At 45.4% G+C, this 19,294-nt stretch overlaps 1 protein-coding gene across 1 annotated transcript in view; it reads right to left on the reverse strand.

Moving 5' to 3' along the window:
* Positions 1 to 3,510: 3,510 nt before the first annotated feature.
* The window catches only part of AAGAB (alpha and gamma adaptin binding protein), a 54,837-nt gene continuing 39,053 nt past the window's right edge, over positions 3,511 to 19,294 (reverse strand). The window contains exons 6-10 of the mRNA XM_049613804.1: positions 12,460 to 12,542; positions 11,510 to 11,606; positions 6,450 to 6,554; positions 5,934 to 5,983; positions 3,511 to 5,282 (exon numbers count right to left, since the gene is read on the reverse strand). Of these exons, the coding sequence (XP_049469761.1) occupies positions 5,205 to 5,282; positions 5,934 to 5,983; positions 6,450 to 6,554; positions 11,510 to 11,606; positions 12,460 to 12,542 (413 nt within the window). The 3' untranslated portion in view covers positions 3,511 to 5,204. The remainder of the gene's footprint in view (positions 5,283 to 5,933; positions 5,984 to 6,449; positions 6,555 to 11,509; positions 11,607 to 12,459; positions 12,543 to 19,294) is intronic.

A 19,294-nucleotide genomic window follows, 5' to 3' on the forward strand; every position in this document is an offset into this window, starting at 1 on the left:
GCTGAATAAATCAATTAGTGCCCACAGCTAGCAGATTCTACCTCGGCAATCCTTTCCATCTACTTCCACCGTGCCCTGAGTCCTTACATATGGTTGAAGGAATGCCACCAAAATGCAGTTCGTAATTGCCTTTTCTCATAGCTCTTCTAATATCCTCCTGACCTGTGCCCCCCTCGTCCGGAGATGGAGGGTAGACGGCAGAATTACCACCCTTCTATTTCTCCATCCACAGCAAAAACCACTAAACACCATGCTGGGTCCACTCTCGGCCTCGGAATCCTTCGCAACACAGCCCTCCAGGCAGGTAGCGCGACTCGATTCGTTTTGGCCAAGACTGCTGCCATTTCCCAGGAATGCAGTTGTGGTTACCTGTCTTTTCCGTGCTAAACCCCTTGGGCTCCTTGATTACCTCCCAAGTAGGCACTGGTCCCACCAAGTAGTATTTCAAGGTCTTCTCCAAATTCACTCCATCCTTGTGCGCCCCGTTCCTCTCACTGGACCGTGTGGGTTTTCCCGACGTAACCCCTTGCTTTCTCTCCCCGTACCTCTGGTTCGTGCTGCAGCTCCCACTAAGAATCTGCCGCCTCCCCTCACGCTTTGGCTCCGGTTCCACCCTAGCCCCTCGCTCCGTCTGAGCACCCCTTCCTCCAGTCCGTGGGTCTCCCAAGTGTGGGCCTGGCCCGCAGCATCAGTACCGCACGGGACAGTCGAAACGCCTTCCCCCAGACCCCGCTGGGGACCTGCTGAACCGAAACTCTGGGCCGGCGCCCTGCGGGGGACTCGCTGTGGGCTCACGTCCGAGAAAGACTGCTCTGAGACGTACCATAGGCTCTCCCCAGCCCACGCTGCGCTCGCCTTCCCACAGCAGTGGAGGCTGGTCGCGACGCTTCACATGCTGCCCGGCACTCTAGCTTTCCTGGCCTCGATGCGCTTGCCCCCCCGGCCCCCACCCCGCCCCCATCACCTGGGCTGGATGATGAGCTCCCAGAGAGAACCCACACCCTTACCCAAGTCTGCGGCCTCTGCCACGCCTGCAGAGCCTGGTACCGAGAAGGTGCGCCATCAGGGCCGGACCCTGAATCCTGTTTCAGCGCTTACCTGGGTAAAGGAACAGGTGACGGCTGCTCTTCCTCAACTCTGACTCTGAAGCCTTCTAACTTCACCACTGGCGACATCCTGAGAGTTCCCCAGAGCGGCTGGATTGGCACAGACCGTGTCCTTGGGCTTCAGATGAAGAGAAGGTTCTCTCTCCCAAACTGAACTGTTTCTACAAAGTTCCTACCCCGGGCCTCACTGAGTCCACATTTTTGTAGCACTAAAGCCACCTGGTTGATCAGAGAAAAGGGAGAGGCAAAGACGAAAAGCTTTATGTGACCTGTCACTGCCTCCCAGGTTTGTGCTTGTGGGGAGAGAAGGTTTGAACCCATCAACAGATAGACACAGATATAAAAGGGTTTTGGAGGAAAATATCTTTTTCCTCCCAGACCTGTGTTCCAAAGATGCAGTAATGGTCACTGGCTCCAGGTTCTGAATCCATACTTTTCCAACAGGAAACACGGTAGAACCACAAATCATTAAAAGCTGGAACGGGGCTCAGGAGTGTTCCAACAAAAGGCCCACGTTTGTTGCCGTTCCCTCTTGTTAATTCCTCGCTCTGCATGCACGTCAGAGAAACACCTCAGAACAGAGCAAGCCTCTTCCTATCCTAGAAGCACTTGGCCTTAGTGCTACAAACACACAAACTCAGAATAAAGACATCTACACTAAGAGCAAGACTCGTGATGTTTATGACATAGGTGGTGCCAAAGGTAAGAAACTGAGCGTTTCTACGACCTTCTCTGCAACAGCTTCAATGCCAGAGGCGCAAAGATGGATCGCCACCCTAAACCCTGAGTGGAATCTAAATCAAAACGTGAACTTTGCTCTGCACGCTCAGCCTGCTGCTTTTACGAGGCCTACCGATTCTGGGAGAGTTGACCGTCTGGGTGTTTTCTAACCGGTCCTGCAGGAAGGTGGTACGCTTGACCAGACTTTTCACTTTCTCTGCCTAGAGTCCTCCGGTAAGATGTGGTCTTTAATGACAGAATGCCATACCTAAATTGCCTGACTGCTTTAAAATCTGGGGTGGGGGTGAAGGACGACTTGCACTCGTTACAGAATTCTCTGCAACTCTGTCTCCGTCAATCAGGACGTTCAATGAATCAGAACCTCTGACCACGCTAGACACATGTTTGCTAAATTTAGCTTTGCATCAGCAGGCGCTCAGAATAGCTCTTGGAGCTCTCATGTTACCCTCAGACAGTGATTCTTTTAAGGCTGCTCCTCCATGGCAGGCCGGTGCAGAGCAAGGGGCACTCCACGTGCTCTCTCGATGGCCATTGTTAAGAAACTGGCCTAAGGTAAGGGAATCCGGTCAGCCACAGCGAAGATGTTCACTGCCACCTCTCCGCCGCAGGAGCAGGAAGTTAGCCATAGATCACCTTTCACGCGTTACGAGGAGTTTGCAGTTAACGGCCTGACATGCTTGATGGTCCTTGAACCACATCCCATATTACTCAGCCGTCCAAGTCTAGCGTCCCTGAATCTCTAGCTTCTCTGAATTAGATGTGGCCAAGTTCTATAAATAGAGAGAAAGCAAACTGGTTCTGTCAATCTTCTCATACTCTGGCAGGATAACATATTTTAAAATTATAAAAATATCTATGTCTTCATCGCTCTAAAATTATTACATAACACATGATTGTTGCAGGGGGGAACAAAGTTTACTTCTGTCTCTCCCTACCTTCCAACCCTCATGGACCTTCAAATGTTGTGATCATATTCAGCAAACCAGCAAACGCGAATCCAAACCAAAATTAAAGGCCTACTATGGGCCCAACTCTGTGTTACACAAATAGAGAAATGTTGGAGGTAAAAAAAAAAGCCGAGTCCCTCACTTTAATTCCCGCACAGACAGTCCATGGTAACTGGCGTTGGCACGTTCACAGCTCATGTCAGGTTGACTGCAACTTTCACTGCACTATTAGCTTATGGTCACTTTTTTTTTTTTTTTTTTTTAAATGCTCACTTTTGAGGGAGAGAGAATGTGAGCAGGGGAGGGGCAGAGAGAGAGGGAGACACACAATCCATAGCAGGCTCCAGGCTCTGAACTGTCAGCCCAGAGCCCGACGCGGGGCTCGAATCCACAAACTGCAAGATCGTGACCTGAGCCAAAGTCGGACGTTTAACCAACCAAGCCACCCAGGTGCCCCAGTTCGTGATCACTCTTAACGTGAGCCTTTAGAAACCACTGGATACTTTTATCCCCGTGTGCCCTGGAAGGGGCCAACAGCCCCAGAAAGCTGAGGTCTTGAAAAGGTGAGTCGATATTATACATACACGAGGTAGATTCCGCATATGATGAGTTTGGCAGACATCTCCACTTATTCACTATTTACGCCCAATCTGAAGTAAGGCTTCCCCCAACATATGGCCTACTAAAAAACAACAAAATCATAATGCACACATTGGCAGACTTTATAAATAAATGATATTTTAATCACCTGGCTTTGTTTAATCCACAAAATCACACTCACGGCCTTTTCTAGTCTGTCTTCCCTAACCACGTGACCTGATGTATTTTCTGGAACCCTTCACGTTTTAAGAAAACCACTCTGCCTTTCATTTTGCAACCCCAGAGCCAACTTCCCTTACATTCTCAGTAGCTAATGCAGTCACATCAAAGAAACATTGATGGAATGGTGATCAATTAGAGTCTCAGAGACCTTCAGAATACTTTAGTTGCAAAATGAGAGAAAAAAAAAAGTCACCAAGCAAGAAAACTGCCAGTGTTGCCCGTGATGGCTCTTCCTTGACCGCTCCTGTCACTGAAACCTTCCCCTCTGTGGCTGCCCTGGCCCAGAACCTGGAGCATTTCACTCCTTCCGCCACTCCTCCTGCAGCGCTTACAAGGCGGTGCACAGAGGGGTCTGAAACTTGTTTCTGCTGGTGACCTAAGGAGTTCACAGTCCACACTAGGCCAGAAGCAGTTCTCGGCCTCTGTGTCGGCAGCGGCCAGCCACGCGCCAGTCTAGAACCGTGGCGGTCACCGCCGCGGTGAAGGTTAGTGGCACGCATTTACAAAGTGTCTACAAAAACAAAAATGGGAATATTTGCTGTACTTCCCGCTCTTCCTTGGAGAGGTTGGTTCCCTTTGGTGAGCAACTCCCCTAGGGTTGACCCCCTCAGCCCAGGAAGTAACACAAGGTACTCGGGTATTCGTTGCCTGACCTTTCACATCCCTTCCCGTCTTGCCCATCCTCACTGTTACTCTTTGGGCAGCGACCTGTTTGGCTCGCAGAGAAGAAGAGGGGGAGCCACCTCATTTTGAGGGTATAAAGTGTGACGGCACAGCTCTGACATCTCAAGCGCTCTAAGGAAGAAGAGTTTCTTCATGGCTATACTAATGTGAAGGCCTCCGTATGCATTCACATGCTGTTTCGATGGCCCAGATAGGGAATTCCTTAACTTTCTTTCTCAGTCTCACCACCCCCCACCCCGCCCGCCTCCCCCCAACAACAACTTGGTAGATGAGATTGTTTTGCCTCATCTAGTATAATCTAAGAATTCACCCTGGTTTTTTCCATTGTTTCTAGCACGAGCTGAGACACTGTATTTCCCATGAAGTGCCCAGAAGCATTTTTCAGCTAGAGACTAACCTGAGGGCCACGGACTCTGGCTCCACCTACACTATGGCACAAATCAAGTCTGTGGCAGCTTCCTCGCCTCCCATCAAAAGCAACAAAGCTTGGAGCAGGAAGCTCCCCGAAAGCAGAAAATCCAGAAGCTTGAGGAAAAGTGGCACCAGCTCCTGACCTGTAGTAATCGAGTGTGGCCACAGAGGACACCACATAAAAGGTGGACTGGGAATGGCATGGTGGCCTCCTTCTTCAACCGGGGCAAATCACACAGGCCCCTGAGCCTCGTTTCGCTCCCGTTCCTAGAAAAAGTGTATTTGAAAAAAACTCCCTCCTTGCTGTCATGATACTCCTCACTCCCTTAAGATATACTGAGAGAGGAAACCCCTACTATCCCCTAGTAAGAACTAAAATTAAGGGGACCCTAGAACTAAATCAGGTGGCCATCACGATGATGGGAAGTTCGGCAGAAGAGAACTGGGTGGAGCAGGGAAGGATCTCAGGCAGTCAAACCCTAGCACAAATAATTTAGTGTTCTTCATCCGATGAAAGGCCTTCAATTTCATCTCTGTCTCCCCCAATTGCCATCCAGAAGGCCTTGGCCACCTGTGGAGAGAAGCGTGCAACACACTTTAGGCAACAGCTGCATTTCAGCTTGTTTCATGTGTCAGTCAATATGCTGAACTGATCAAGACCTAAAATGCTATCCTTGCCCTCCAGCCTTCCAGCAACATATATCAAGACCCTTGAATACCCTGACCCAGGACTTCGACTTCTAGAAATGCATACTGAGTCTAAAATCAGAGTTACGTACAAAGGTGATGGATGTGTAAGGTTATGCACAGCTTCACTATTTCTAGAAGCAAAAAATGCACATGGCCTACGCGTCCAAAAGGGAAATGGATAAATTAGGACACATTCATACAATGAAATACCATAAACCACATACATTTCCTGCCAAGAGCATGTGTTGCATTGGTAATAACACAAAACAACTGGGAGTTTTCCAGCCCGACAGTTAAGAAGGCAAACATCCTGAGTCTCAATGAAAGTTCCATGTCAGTCAACATACATTTGAAAAATCTTGGTTTGACTACAGCAATTATATTACTACAGTGTAAACATTCAATTCGTTCCAAGTTAGTATCCAAAGAAAAGTTCACACGAAGACACTTACAGAAATCAACAAGTGTGACATATAATAACAGTAACAGACCTTTTGTAGACACTCAATAAATACCTGACTGATCGTCTCACCTTTTCTGCATGCAACTTTCTTTGCTCGTGAGGAAGCGTCGCGGCCTTGTCTAGGGGAAAAATATATCTTAAGAAATTCATCTAATAGCACAGGAGAGTCTGGAGTGTGTGGATGTTGTAATGCTAGAAGATGGGAGATGGGTTTCAAAGACAAATGCTTATGGTGTAGTCATCAGAGGTGTTAGGGAGTTTAAGTCTTCCCGATTTTCCAGATGGGGATGATGTGAGTCAACTGGCAGGGGTCTTACTGATTCCAGGTTAATGAGACACGCTGAAAGAAACTGAGAGAGGCAAGAGAAGAAGGGCAAGTAAGAGGGAAGAGAGTGGAGAAAGAGGAACATTTTCCCCGGGGAATTTCTACCAACAGAAGATGGCACGGTCCCCCCGGAGCCAAGGCTCTCCAGACAGCTGGCACCAGAGCATGGAATCCAATCAGCGGTGACCAAACCAAATCCTACCACGTAGAACAGAGGAGCACCAGGATGGGAATGTGTCAGACGCAATGGATCCAATTACCTTTCATTTCCTTTAACTTGGAAAACAGTCTTTCAAAATTCTCCAAATCTCCTCCGCCGGTAGTAAGACTGGCCAATTCCTGAATATCCAGATCTAACGTGGGATCTGAAAAAAGGATTTGTCACATTAGTCGCCACACATCACTTACCTATGCGCTAAATACGCATACAAGGCAATCAGTGCCAGCTCTGACGGGGTCATCACTGGACGAGAACTCCATGTGCACCGTCTTCACTGCTCACAGTGCTTCTGCCTGCCTGGCTGCTGGCGGGCCTTCGTGAATGAAAAGTAGCATATTCTAGCCTTACAGCATTACGCTGAGGCAAAGAATATGGCTTCGTTTTAGAGATGAGAAAACTAGAGCTCTGGGTGGAAGTGACTGGCTGGCTCCAGGTCACAGGTCACAGCTAGTGTGAGCTCGGATTCTGACTCCGGTGTTTCCAACTCTAAAGGCCACACTCTCCGCTGAGGTGCACTGATCAACAGTAAGCGTCTGGAATTTATGCCGTATCTTCCCGTACAACAAATATTTTCGCACCTATTACTGCAACCACCATATAAGGTGGTTAGGACAGACCTCAATGTCTGCAATTTATACGCGGAGAAAGCTGGGTTTAAAAACGAATTCATCTAAAATTGCAGTTTTTCGGAAGTAGAGCCAAATCCTAACTATTACTACAAAGCCTTTATTATTTCTACCGCAACCTATTACCTCTTCATCAAAATTTGTTTTTAATCAGAATTCTTCCTCATTCTCCAGTCCATACCGACCACCTCTATGATGTCTTCCCTAGGCATCCCAGATCACAAGCCTCCTTCCCTAGATTTCATTCCATACTTAGCGTTTCTAGAACTGTCTTGGCCCAGGCACATGCTACTTTGCATTCTGACACCTCCCCACGTCACTGAAATACCACTACAGTACGAGAGAGTTCATCTTTGTGTCTGTATCACCGAGTGCTTTCACGTATGTAATTCCTTTTCATTTTTGCAACAGCATTGTTAGGAAGAATTTTCTTTTACATAAGGGGAAACTAAGGCCCACGGAGGCTAAACAACTTACTCGGGGTCATCTCACCACTAGTGGCAGAGCCATGATTGGAACCCAGTTGTCCAGGACCCCAAGCCCACGACTTTAAGCATTATATCGCAAGGCCTGTCTCCACATTTTGAGGCTGTAAGCTGCTTGAAGACAAGGACAACTTCTAATTCTCTGCATCTACTACAATGCCATACAGAGAACTTGGTGTTAAAAATGCGTTTTGGTTAATAAATTTGCTTTGGACAAATTTCCACGGACATTTCACGTAGGCAGTTGACATACGGGGCTGGAGATAAAAATTTGTGATTTATCTGTGTATAGATGGTAACTGAACAGAGAAGCACTTCATGCTTAGATATAGATTTGGCAGAGGAGGGTAGATGGAGTGCTGAGGGATGGTAATATGTGAAGGCTGGGTAAAGGAGGGTCATCTATCAAAGAAAGAGAAGGAATAACCAGAGAGGTAGGAAGAAAACCAGGACATGTGCTAGGGGAGCCAAAGAAAATGCTTCCAAAAGGAACCGATCCACAATGTTGAATGCTGTCAAGAGGTTAAGACAAGGACTGGAAAATGTCTACGAAATTTAGTGGCATGGAGGTCACTGGTGAGCTGTTTCAGTGGCAAATGGGACAAAAGCTGAAGAGTAATAGTGGGTGAGGGACGGAAAGAAGTTCAGTAGAGAGGAGGGAGCTGCGGGGTTGACAGATGCTTTACCTTTGTTGGTTTGGTTTTGCCTTTTTTTCTTTAATTTTGACATAATTTCGGTACTATCAAAAAGTTACGAAAATAGTAAGTTCCGCCTTCCTCCCCTGGCATTAACATCTTATGTAACTAAAGGACAATTATGGATGTCAAGAAGTTCAAAATGGTAAAGTGCTATTAACTAAACTACAGACTTCATTCAGACCTCACCAGTTTTCCCACTAATATCCTGTTCCAGGATCTTACACAGAATTCAGCCATCAGATCTCTTTAGTCTTCTTCAAGGTGTGATAGTTCCTTAGACTTCTGTCATCCTTCATGACTTTGACACTTTTGAAGAGCACTCGTCAGTTATTTTGTATCATGTCCCTCCAACTGGGTTTGTCTGATGGTTTCTTATTAGACTAAGGCTATGCCCCTTTGGCATGAAGACCACAAAGGCCCTTTCAGTGCCTCCTGTCAGGGGACAGGTGATGTCAGTGTGTCTTATTACCAGTGATGTTAAAACTGGTGCCCGCCGGGTGTCTCCAGTGTAAAGTTACTATTATCCTCTCTGTACTAAATAAATATCTTGGGAAAGATACTGTGGAACATGCAAGCATTGTGTCTCTTCTCAAAATTTCATCTCCTAAGTTTCATGTTCATCGGTGGATCTTGGCCACAACAATTATTACTGTGGTGTGTGGCTAATGAGGATTTTTCTTTCCCTCATTCCTTCTACCTTTACCAGAATTCTTCCATAAAGAAGAACTTCCCTTTTTTCCCTGGTTGTTTTTTTACTCAGTTATTTCTTATGCTAGTATGGATTCATAGATATTTTAGTTTATTCTGTGGATTATAGCCCAATACTAAATTCGTTTTTTAATGTTTATTTATTGAGAGAGAGAGAGAGAGAGAGAGAGGGAGAGGGAGAGGGGCAGACACAGAATCGGAAGCAGGCTCCAGGCTCTGAGCTGTCAACACAGAGCCCAACGCGGGACCCGAACCCATGATTCATGACATCATGACCTGAGCTGAAGTCGGACGCTTAACCGACTGAGCCACCCAGAGCCCCTACTAAATTCATTTTTGCTGGTCAAATTATTCCAGCATGAGCCACAGGAAGCTCTTTCAAGTTGGTTCCGGTGCCCTTTCAACATGCTCTCCCCCCCCCCTTTTTTTTTTTCTTCACGTTCTGGCCCCACAGGGTAACTCTAGGCTCATCCTGCATTTTTCCGGTCTCTAGCCTTGGAATCAATCACTTCTCCAAGTGACCCTGGATCCTTTTATTGGAGGATGGTATTTAAAAATCAAGATCTAGGGGCGCCTGGGTGGCTCAGTCGGTTAAGCGTCCGACTTCGGCTCGGGTCATGATCTCACAGTTCGTGAGTTCAAGCCCCGCGTCGGGCTCTGTGCTGACAGCTCGGAGCCTGGAGTCTGCTTCAGATTCTGTGTCTCCCTCTCTGTCTGCCCCTTCCCTGCTCATGCTCTGTCTCTCTCTGTCTCAAAAATAAATAAACATTTAAAAAAAAATTAAAAAAAAATAAAAATAAAAAAAAATTTAAAAAACCAAGATCTAAATGCTAAGGGTGGTGGGGCGCCTGGGTGGCTCCGTCAGCTCAACGTCCGACTTTGGCTCAGGTCGCGACCTTGCGTTTTGTGACTTCAAGCCCCATGTCGGGCTCCGTGCTGACAGCTGGGAGCCTGAAGCCTGCTTCGGATTCTGTGTCTCCCTTTCCCTCTGCCCCTCCCCCACTCGCTCTCTATCTCTGTCTCTCAAAAATAAATAAATATTAAAAAAAAAAAAAAAAAAAGAATTTGAACGCTAAAGGTGCCAACTGCTATTGGAGTATGGTGCTTCCCGGCCCTCTCAGTGGAAAGTGGTAGGACACATACGCACGTCTCTCTCTATTGCTCTAGCGCAGAAGTATGCTGTCACACGCTAACACCTTCAGTTCCAGCCCAGTACCAAACGGTGCGTCCCGCCTTCTTCTTTCCTTATGTGACTTCTTTCTCGGACAGTGAGAAACCTAGCTCTCATTATCTATATTTTTTTAATTTTTTCAACCCTGATACATCTACAGTATATATGGTGTCAGAATTTCTAAACCATACTCCTGTGAGAATCTAATGCATTAGGCAGAGTTCACCATTTCTGTTCAGTTCTGTTTTTAGCCTCATGGTATTTAGTCAGATGCTGTTTCCCCCCCATGTTATTCAGGCCAGTTCTTGTCTTCGCTACCTCTTCAGTGTGGTTACTGTTGTTCGTTTTTGTTTTTGTTTTCCCATGACAGAGACTTTAGCACGTCTAAAACCAATAGGAGAAGGGCACCTGGGTGGCTCGGTTGGTTAAGCGTCTGACTTCAGCCGAGGTCATGATCTCGCTGTTCCTGAGTTGGAGCCCCGTGTCGGGCTCTGTGCTGACAGCTCAGAGCCTGGACCCTGCTTCAGATTCTGTGTCTCCCTCTCTCTCTCTCTGCCCCTCCCCCACTCATGCTCTGTCTCTCTCTCAAAAATAAACACATTAAAAAAAATTTTTTTAAACCAACAGGAGGGACCCAACTAGAAGACAAGGTTGAATATATGAAAGAGAAAAGAGATTATATGTAATTTTTCCTTCTTTTTATGTTTCTATTTCCAAACACTTAAGTTTTCTACTGGATTATCTTCTAATCAGAAAGTGTTTTAAAAGCTGCACATGGGCCCTCCGTGGTGGCATCGCGAGAATGCAGAACTGTCCGCAGTTCCACAACAAGAGAACGTTTACAGTTATTATCAACCACATCCCGTGGCTTTTGGACATCTGAGTGGATTCGAGTTTCGGTTCCAGGACCCTCTTGTTAGATGCCCTTGGACAAGTTATTAAACTGCTCTGGGCCTCAGCGTCATCTCCATAAAATAACTTTTCTGCTGAACTTCATTACCCAACACAGGAAAGCAGATATAAAAGAACTTTAAAAGGATGTGAAAGGGCTTATAAAGTTGTATTATTCTTGTTGCCATCAATTCTGCCAACTGTTAAATACTATGAAAAAAAAACTGGAATATGGAGATATAAAGCTGTTTCACCACCTGGTTCTGTCTGTCTCAGCTAAGATGATCTGGATCAGGATCCTGCTGAGAGAATCCGAGAGAAAATGGTACCCGCAGATTGCTTATACAGCGATTCTCCCTCCCTTGCTGATAGCCATCCACCAGGCTCACGTTCTTTGGGGTACACCATCCATTTTCTTCCCTTGTTCATCCTCAAAGTCAATTTCCCCCTCGATGATGTATGTCCCACACCTATTCCAAGTTCCACAGAGCTGTCTCCTGGCAGCCAAAGGAGGAACTTACCCACGATGCTATCTGCCTGGGCATCTGTTGTGTTAGATGCACCGCCCCGATGATCCAAGAGAGATTCAGTCCTAGCTGCTGCTGGCAAACGGGGCTGCTGTTGAGGGAAATACACACAAGCAGTAATTTAATTGCAGGCTATTTCAGAACTGAAGCCAAAAAGGCTCACACTTCCACTCCCCAGTTGGCTCTAGAGAAGCAATAATGGGAGCTAGAGACAAAGAGAGATGGAAGAAGGGTTGATGTCACAGGAAAAAAAAAAAAAAAATCAGAGGCTAAAAATTCACTAACTCGGGAGTATTTTCCCTCAAGGAAAAACTAGAAAGTGTTATGATTCTGCTACTGCCTATTAAAACGTGGTTTTTTGTTTGCTTTAAGAGCCATGTTTTATTCAAAATGCAAAAATCAACGTAAGTATATCTCCAAGAGCTCAAGACTGATGAAAAAGTTGCCTGGAAAGACCACATGGCACTGTGTCATTTGCTCTTGGTTCCAGCAAGCTGACCAAGGCACACTTGGACCAAAGACCTTGAGGACACAGGGTTGAAGTCAGACTAGGAACTTCACTGAGGACAGGGACCCTGCCTCTGGTTTGTACAGGGCCTCGTACATGGGAAGTATTGAGAAAGAACCATCAATTTTATTTCACAAAGATCTGGAGGCAACTTTATGTCTCGAGGAAATCCTAGCACGCTTTTTAAAGTACGCTAGCCCAAAAAACCCCATGGGGGAGCCTAAATTGTGATCATCTTGAAGGGGCTTACTGCTTTAATGCTGAACCAGCCTTCTCTCAACAGGCACCAGGCACAAGAGGACTGTTTTAGATTCTCTTTTTATCCTCGTTTTAACTATTTTCTGCTGCCTCTTAAATGGAAAGGAAAAAATGACAAATGGTATAGTCATAATGACAAGGAGAAATTAAAACCAAAGGATCCAGGAAAAATCTTTACCTCTGAGTGACGCATCTCTGCTGACCCAATGCTATGGTTGGCTCCAGCCAATGAGCTGAGAAGGCTAAAGCCTTGGTTCCTATCTGAAAAGAAAACAATCCAGTCACGGACATGTGTTATTTACGTTTTAAAGTGTTAAAATGACCGTGATGAAAACACAGTGGCTATTTCCTCATTATAAAAGTTCTAACTATAAAAACTGTTACTCTGGGACATTAGGAATTTATAGATCTTTTATAAAAAAATTTTTTTTTTAACGTTTATTTATTTTTGAGACAGAGAGAGACAGAGCATGAACGGGGGAGGGTCAGAGAGAGGGAGACACAGAATCCGAAACAGGCTCCAGGCTCCGAGCTGTCAGCACAGAGCCCGACGCGGGGCTCGAGCTCACGGACCGCGAGATCATGACCTGAGCCAAAGTCGGCCGCTTAACCGACTGAGCCACCCAGGCGCCCCAGGAATTTATAGATCTTAATGCATGGACTCGTGCTTGCATTTTCTTCATACTTGTTATTTGAAAATATGAATTTTTTTGGAATAGAAACTTCTTAGGAAAATAGTCACCAACAATCACCATACTCTCTCAATTCTGAATAATTTTTAAAACTCACAGACACAGGTCCAGGCCAAATATAATGGCAGGTCCAGCACAACAAACAAGACCACTCAGTGGTTCTTTTGCAAAGGTTAACTATTAAAACACTCATGTTTTAATAGTCACTATGAACCAATATGGCAGTGTTTCAAACGGTGTTTCAAATGTTCAGAAACGTTTACAAAAAAGCAACACAGGTCCGTTATCATCAGGTGAAAAGGAGCATGCATGCTTTTTAAAATAAAGCTTTCATTTTGTAAGGGATAAGGACTCCCTATACTCTTAATGTTTGTATTTACAATGGAGGACAAATCTGGAGCAGAACATCTAGAAATGACGACAGCCCTAGCGCCGATCACAGCTTCCTCAGAATCACCTGGAACACCTATTAAAACTAGCCTGGTATTCAAGGACCCTATCTCAGACTCACTGAAGCAGAATCTCTGGGGCAGACACCAAGGAAGCTGAACTTCCATTTCTCGAAGTTTACTTATTTATTTACTTTTAGTGATCGCTACGCCCACCGTGAGGCTCAAACTCATGAGCCCAAGATCAAGAGTCGCACGCTCTTCCAACTGAGCCAGCCAGGTGCCCCGAAAGCTGAACTTCTCACACATACTCCAGGAGAATCTTTGAAGGACAGGGATCAGGGAAGTCGGAAGGACAAAAAGAAAAGAAAATCACTACTTTAGAGTAGAAGGCGACACCCACAATCCAGGAGTCTAAAGGTACAGTTGTCAAAAAGCTATCTTCCTTCCCCTTGCCTTTCCTCTATCTGTCCCTTCCCCGGACCCATCCTCAGCTCTTTAAACCACCTAGAGGTTCCTAGGTCCTACTCCCGTCGTGTGAAATCTGTTGCCAGACAGTCACACAGAGGTGCTGACAACAGAGAGACACCTGCCGTCTCCGTCCTCCGACACCAGAACGACCGCACATGCTAGGCGGAGGCCCGCAGCTTTTTCCAGCTCGGCCTCTCACCCCGCGGGTACCCTGCCCGCTGCAGGACCTGTGTGGGCGCTGGGCAGCACCAGGGGCCTGTTGATTTTCTCACACCATACCCCAGCGTCCACGTACCCCTGGAGCCCCTTTTACCTCCTCATCCAACTCGGTCACTCTGCCAGGAACGTGCCAGGCCACGTGCTCGGGTGCGTCTCACGCAAGGACCAAGCGCTAAGGTGTCACCAAGGAAGGCAGCGGAGACCCAGAGGCTGAGAGAAGTGGATCCATGTGGTGTCTCACGCTGATGGCTTCAGAGAGCCTGGGATATTTGGTCCAATGTGCTATAGATTTTATTTTTTTTCATTTTTTTTTTTTAACGTTTATTTATTTTTGAGACAGAGAGAGACAGAGCATGAACGGGGGAGGGGCAGAGAGAGAGGGAGACACAGAATCCGAAGCAGCCTTCAGGCTCTGAGCCATCAGCCCAGACCCTGACGCGGGGCTCGAACTCGCGGACCGTGAGATCGTGACCTGAGCTGAAGTCGGACGCTTAACCGACTGAGCCACCCAGGCGCCCCAGGATTTTAAAGCAGTTGTACACAGTTCAGTGCTCTGACAGGGATTCTCCATGTCATGGAGCTCTTAGAGTAGACTTGAGGCTCTTTGTACAAAAGGCAGTACCTGAGTAATAGGGTACTGCTGTAAAAGAGTCCTCACCTCTGTTACTGGAAATACAGTGGGCTTGGGGTAATCTTCAAATCCAATTCACAAATCCCTGCCTATTCTAATCCCACGGCTTATGTTTTTCCTCTGTTGGGCATCACCTAAACTTGGCAGGCCAGGCTGCAATCCACGAAGACTAAAGCAATGTTGTGTCAATTTAGGCATATTGTTTGGTCAAAACAGTCTGTTTAAAGTCCCTCGTTCTTTTTTTTTTAATGTTTTTAATGTTTTTATTTATTTTTGAGAGAGAAAGAGAAACAGAGAGAGAGAGAGAGACAGAGAGACAGAGAGAGACAGAGAGAGAGAGAGAGAGAGAATATGAATCTGAAGCAGGCTGCAGGCTCCGAGCTGTCAGCACAGGGCTGGACTCGGGGCTCGAACTCACGAACCGCGAAATCACGACCTAAGCCAGAGTCGGACACTTAACTGACTGAGCCACCCAGGCACCCCAAAGTCCCTCATTCTTTATAGTGGCTGCCTCCGAGGAGGGGGTCTGGGAGGGACAGGAGTTAGAGGAGCCAGACTCAATGTAGATCACGAAAAAGTCTGAATAGTGGGAAGAGAGCTGGGCTCCAGGTCAGAAAGCTTGGATTTCATTCCTGGCTCTGCCTCCCAATGTGATCACGGGCAAATTAATGAATCTTTCTGTGTCTCAATTTTTTGATCCGTCAAATAAGAGGAGTGCTATATTCATGGTTGTTAAGGTCCTTTCTGCCCTAGGTGTCTGTGATTTTATGAAGAGGTACTCTTTAGCCTCTCTTACAGTAGCTCTGAATTAGCTGGGCTTTATAAAAAAATTACTAAATAGAAAAACAAGAACCTTAAATTTCCTAATCCTTTTAAGGTTCACAGATGACTACGAGTTTATAATCAGGTTTTGGACTAATTATAATAAGCTGGAAGGACTTTCGCTCAGGATTTTCTTATAAACAACGGAGAAATGTAGTCAACTGACAAGAGAGTTCACGATGTTCCCCTGCTTATATTTTAAGGAGATCAGAAACATAGCAATTGTCATGATTAGAAAAGCAATTCATTCTTGTTTATACAAAGCGGATCGCTCGCACATTAATGTTGCTCAAAAAAACTTGGATGATATTTTATCCACCTACGGCTTTAAACAAACTCAGTCCTGCCTAGTTCAAAACGTGTTTAGCAAAATTCTGCCCGTGTGCACCCACTGTAAAACCATTCTCATAGGAAAGGATTACATAAATCTTTTCTTGTTTGCCAGATTTTTCTCCCCAGGACTCAGGGCATGGAAATATCATCCCTATTAAGAAGAATTTATTTCTTTAGCAGGTAGTTGTTGAAATTGGCTTTTGCCCCTCTCGTTTTATCGATGCCACAAAACACTACACTAGGAAGGAATAAATTAATGCACTTACTGAACGGATTCTTCTGGAGCTTCAGAGCTAGAGAAAAGGGAAGTTGTTAATGGTGGAAAATAAATTCTTCTGGAAGGCACAGTAAGTATATTAAACTCTGGTCCTAAAAACATCTAATTCCGTTTCAGACTACTCAGTTGGCACCTGTGGAATACTAGATTTTAAAAAGGATAGTCATGAAAAACTCTAGTGGTGCTGGTCATTAGCACAGAATTCTTACACAAGTGTCAGAAATAGAGCTACAGCCTCTAGAATAAAGATTTCATGTGCCTTGGGGAGGAGCTTCTATTTATATATTTATTTTTTTAATAAGTTTCCAGAAAATTTCATATAGATGACAGTGTTTGAGTATCTCCTCATAAATCTAAAAGCACAGGACTTTGGGGATGCTTGGGTGGCTCAGTCGGTTGAGCGACCAACTTCGGCTCAGGTCATGATCTCACAGTTTGTGGGTTTGAGACCCGCATCGGGCTCTGTGCCGACAGGTTAGGAGCCTGGAGCCTCCTTTGGATTCTGTGTCTCCCATTCTCTCTCTGCCCCTCCCCCACTCATGCTCTGTCTCTCTCTCTCTCTCAAAAATAAAATAGAAACATTAAAAAAAAATAAAATAAAAGCCCGGGATTTTTGTAGAAACGTAACATGCACTTCACACAGCAACTGTGACTTCCACTCCCTGAAGACACTTACAGAACTGAAAACTTGGGCCCAAAGGGAAATCTCAGCAGAAGGTTAAACGTACGAAGGAGGCTGGGATATCCGCTGACGGCCTGATAGGACTCAGGCTGCACTGTGTTAGCCAGAGAGCTTTTTACTTCAAATTTCTACACAACACAGCCACAGTATTAAGGATTTCCACGACCACACACCCAAAACGTCTTAGATGACCTGTTATGTATTTTCTGTGTCCATATTCAGCTTTTATTTCTTTAAAGCGGCAATTAGTTGGCACCATCTGTGGAAGTTCAAGTTTTCTTTACATCCCCTTTCTCTCCCCACAAAATATTTTGTTTTCTACCCAGTGATACACGTGACCCCACTTACACCACAGCTAAGATTTTCAACTTCCATAGAGACGCTGGGCCTATTTTTTCTTCTTTTTAAATCACACCATGAAAACTTATTTTAAGCAAGTACTCCATCAAAAATGATTTCACTAGTATTTGGGAAATAAGCCTACACATCTTTTTCACATTCTACTTCTTTAAAAAAAAAGTTGTGTTTTTTTTTAATGTTGATTTTTGAGAGAGGAGAGAGACAGAGTGTGAGTGGGAGAGGAGCAGAGAGAGAAGGAGACAGAATCCAAAGCAGGCTCCGGGCTCCGAGCCGTCAGCACACAGCCCGATGCGGGGCTGGAACTCACAAACCGTGAGATCATGACCTGAGCAGAAGTCGGACGCTTAACCGACTGAGGCACCCAGGCGCCCCTATCACATTCCACTTCTGCTTGACATAATGAAATGAATGATTCTGAAATCACAGAAGAATTAGAAAAACTGATTTATTCTCTTTCAATGAACGATTCATTGCTTGGAAAGACAAAACTCTGATGCACCGTAGCCGGCAGTACGTGAATCTGTGCTCTCCCACACCGGGCACCTGCTCCCAAGTCTAGAACTGTTTCTGCCAATACCTGAAGATACAATGAACATCACCAGAAAGTAACCAGACTAGGCTTTTTCCCTTTATCCTGACTATAAACGAAATGTTCACCATAGAAAATTCGGAAAGTAGAGAACAGTATAAAGAAGAAAATGAAACCATAAAAGATGCCAATCAATGCTTTGGTATATGTCCTCCTGCTCCTTTTCTCTATGCACGCATACACACAATTTCTTAACAAACTGCACTAAACATCAGAATGATACGGTCTTTTCCAAAGTTGTAAAGGAAAGCTTTACACTAATTTCTTTTTAATTTTTTAAATCTTTATTTATTTTTGAGAGAGAGACAGACAGAGTGTGAGCAGGGGAGGAACAGAGAGAAGGAGACACAGAGCCCGAAGCAGGCTCCGGGCTCTGAGCCATCAGCAAAGAGCCTGACGCGGGGCTCAAACCCACAAACTGCGAGATCGTGACCTGAGCTGAAGTCGGACGCCCAACCGACTGAGCCACCCAGGCGCCCCTACACTAATTTCAATCATGACTCCACCATAGGGTCATATCTCCAGAGCCTGAAGCACACTCTTGAAAATCCTCAGAGGAATGTTTAGAATCAAGTGAAAAGTCATTCAGAACCAAGTGTGGGGAACCATAAGATGTTACCATAAAGAAAAAGAGGACTTTTCTTATGTAGTTCATAACCAGTTCTAGAAAGAATACCAAAGGAAAACTACCAAAAATGTTTTGCATGGTGGCCACAGGCGGGGGGCCTGCCTTACCTCCAGGGTGACTAGCCTGAAGGGATCTCCCACCATTCATTTGCTTATGGACAATTTGGGGGGCGATTTTTTTTAAACCATAGTCTCATCATTTGACTCATTTACTCCATCTTCTCTAATTGTTCACAATGCCCTCTTCCCCTTGTTCTCTTACAACAAACCTCTTCCACCAAGTTATGCCTTCAGTACGTGCGCGCACACACACACGCACGCACACACACACACACACACACACGCACACACAGGGATCTATTTATTTTATTTTTGACCACAACATTCACAGTTAGACGAGTGTTAAGAGATCATTCAAATCATTCCTTCAAAAGTTCCACAATATTAGGCATGGGATAAAAAGAGGAGCGACTCACTCTGATTCAAGGAATGTGAGTCCACAGAATGTAATGTTGGTATAATTCTACCCTATCCTAGAGATGAGGAAACTGGGGTCCAGAGACATGATGCCATTTTCCCAAGATGACCAAGGCAGAGACAGACCCTCTAGAACCCTCTTTGTTTACCACTCTCCCTCTCATTAATTTGATGTTGTTTTATTTTCTGATAACATTAAATTTAATGATTAAATTTTTATTCAATCATTTTTTACCCTCTCTTTTAAAAAAAAATATATACTAAGGGCATTAGCCATCTACTTTCTCAAGAGAGTAGGCTAGGTATCAGGTAACCAGACAGACCTTGTGTTTTTGGTACTTATTTCTTGCCACTGCTCCGTACCCCAGTTGTAAATGGTTCCTTAAACTGGAATCTGGGATTTCTACTTCAGCGTCTTGTTACCAAGTAAATTCGGGGGGAGCA

Source organism: Panthera uncia (genome assembly GCF_023721935.1).
Source record: "Panthera uncia isolate 11264 chromosome B3 unlocalized genomic scaffold, Puncia_PCG_1.0 HiC_scaffold_1, whole genome shotgun sequence".
In the NCBI taxonomy this organism is placed as follows: Eukaryota; Metazoa; Chordata; class Mammalia; order Carnivora; family Felidae; genus Panthera; species Panthera uncia.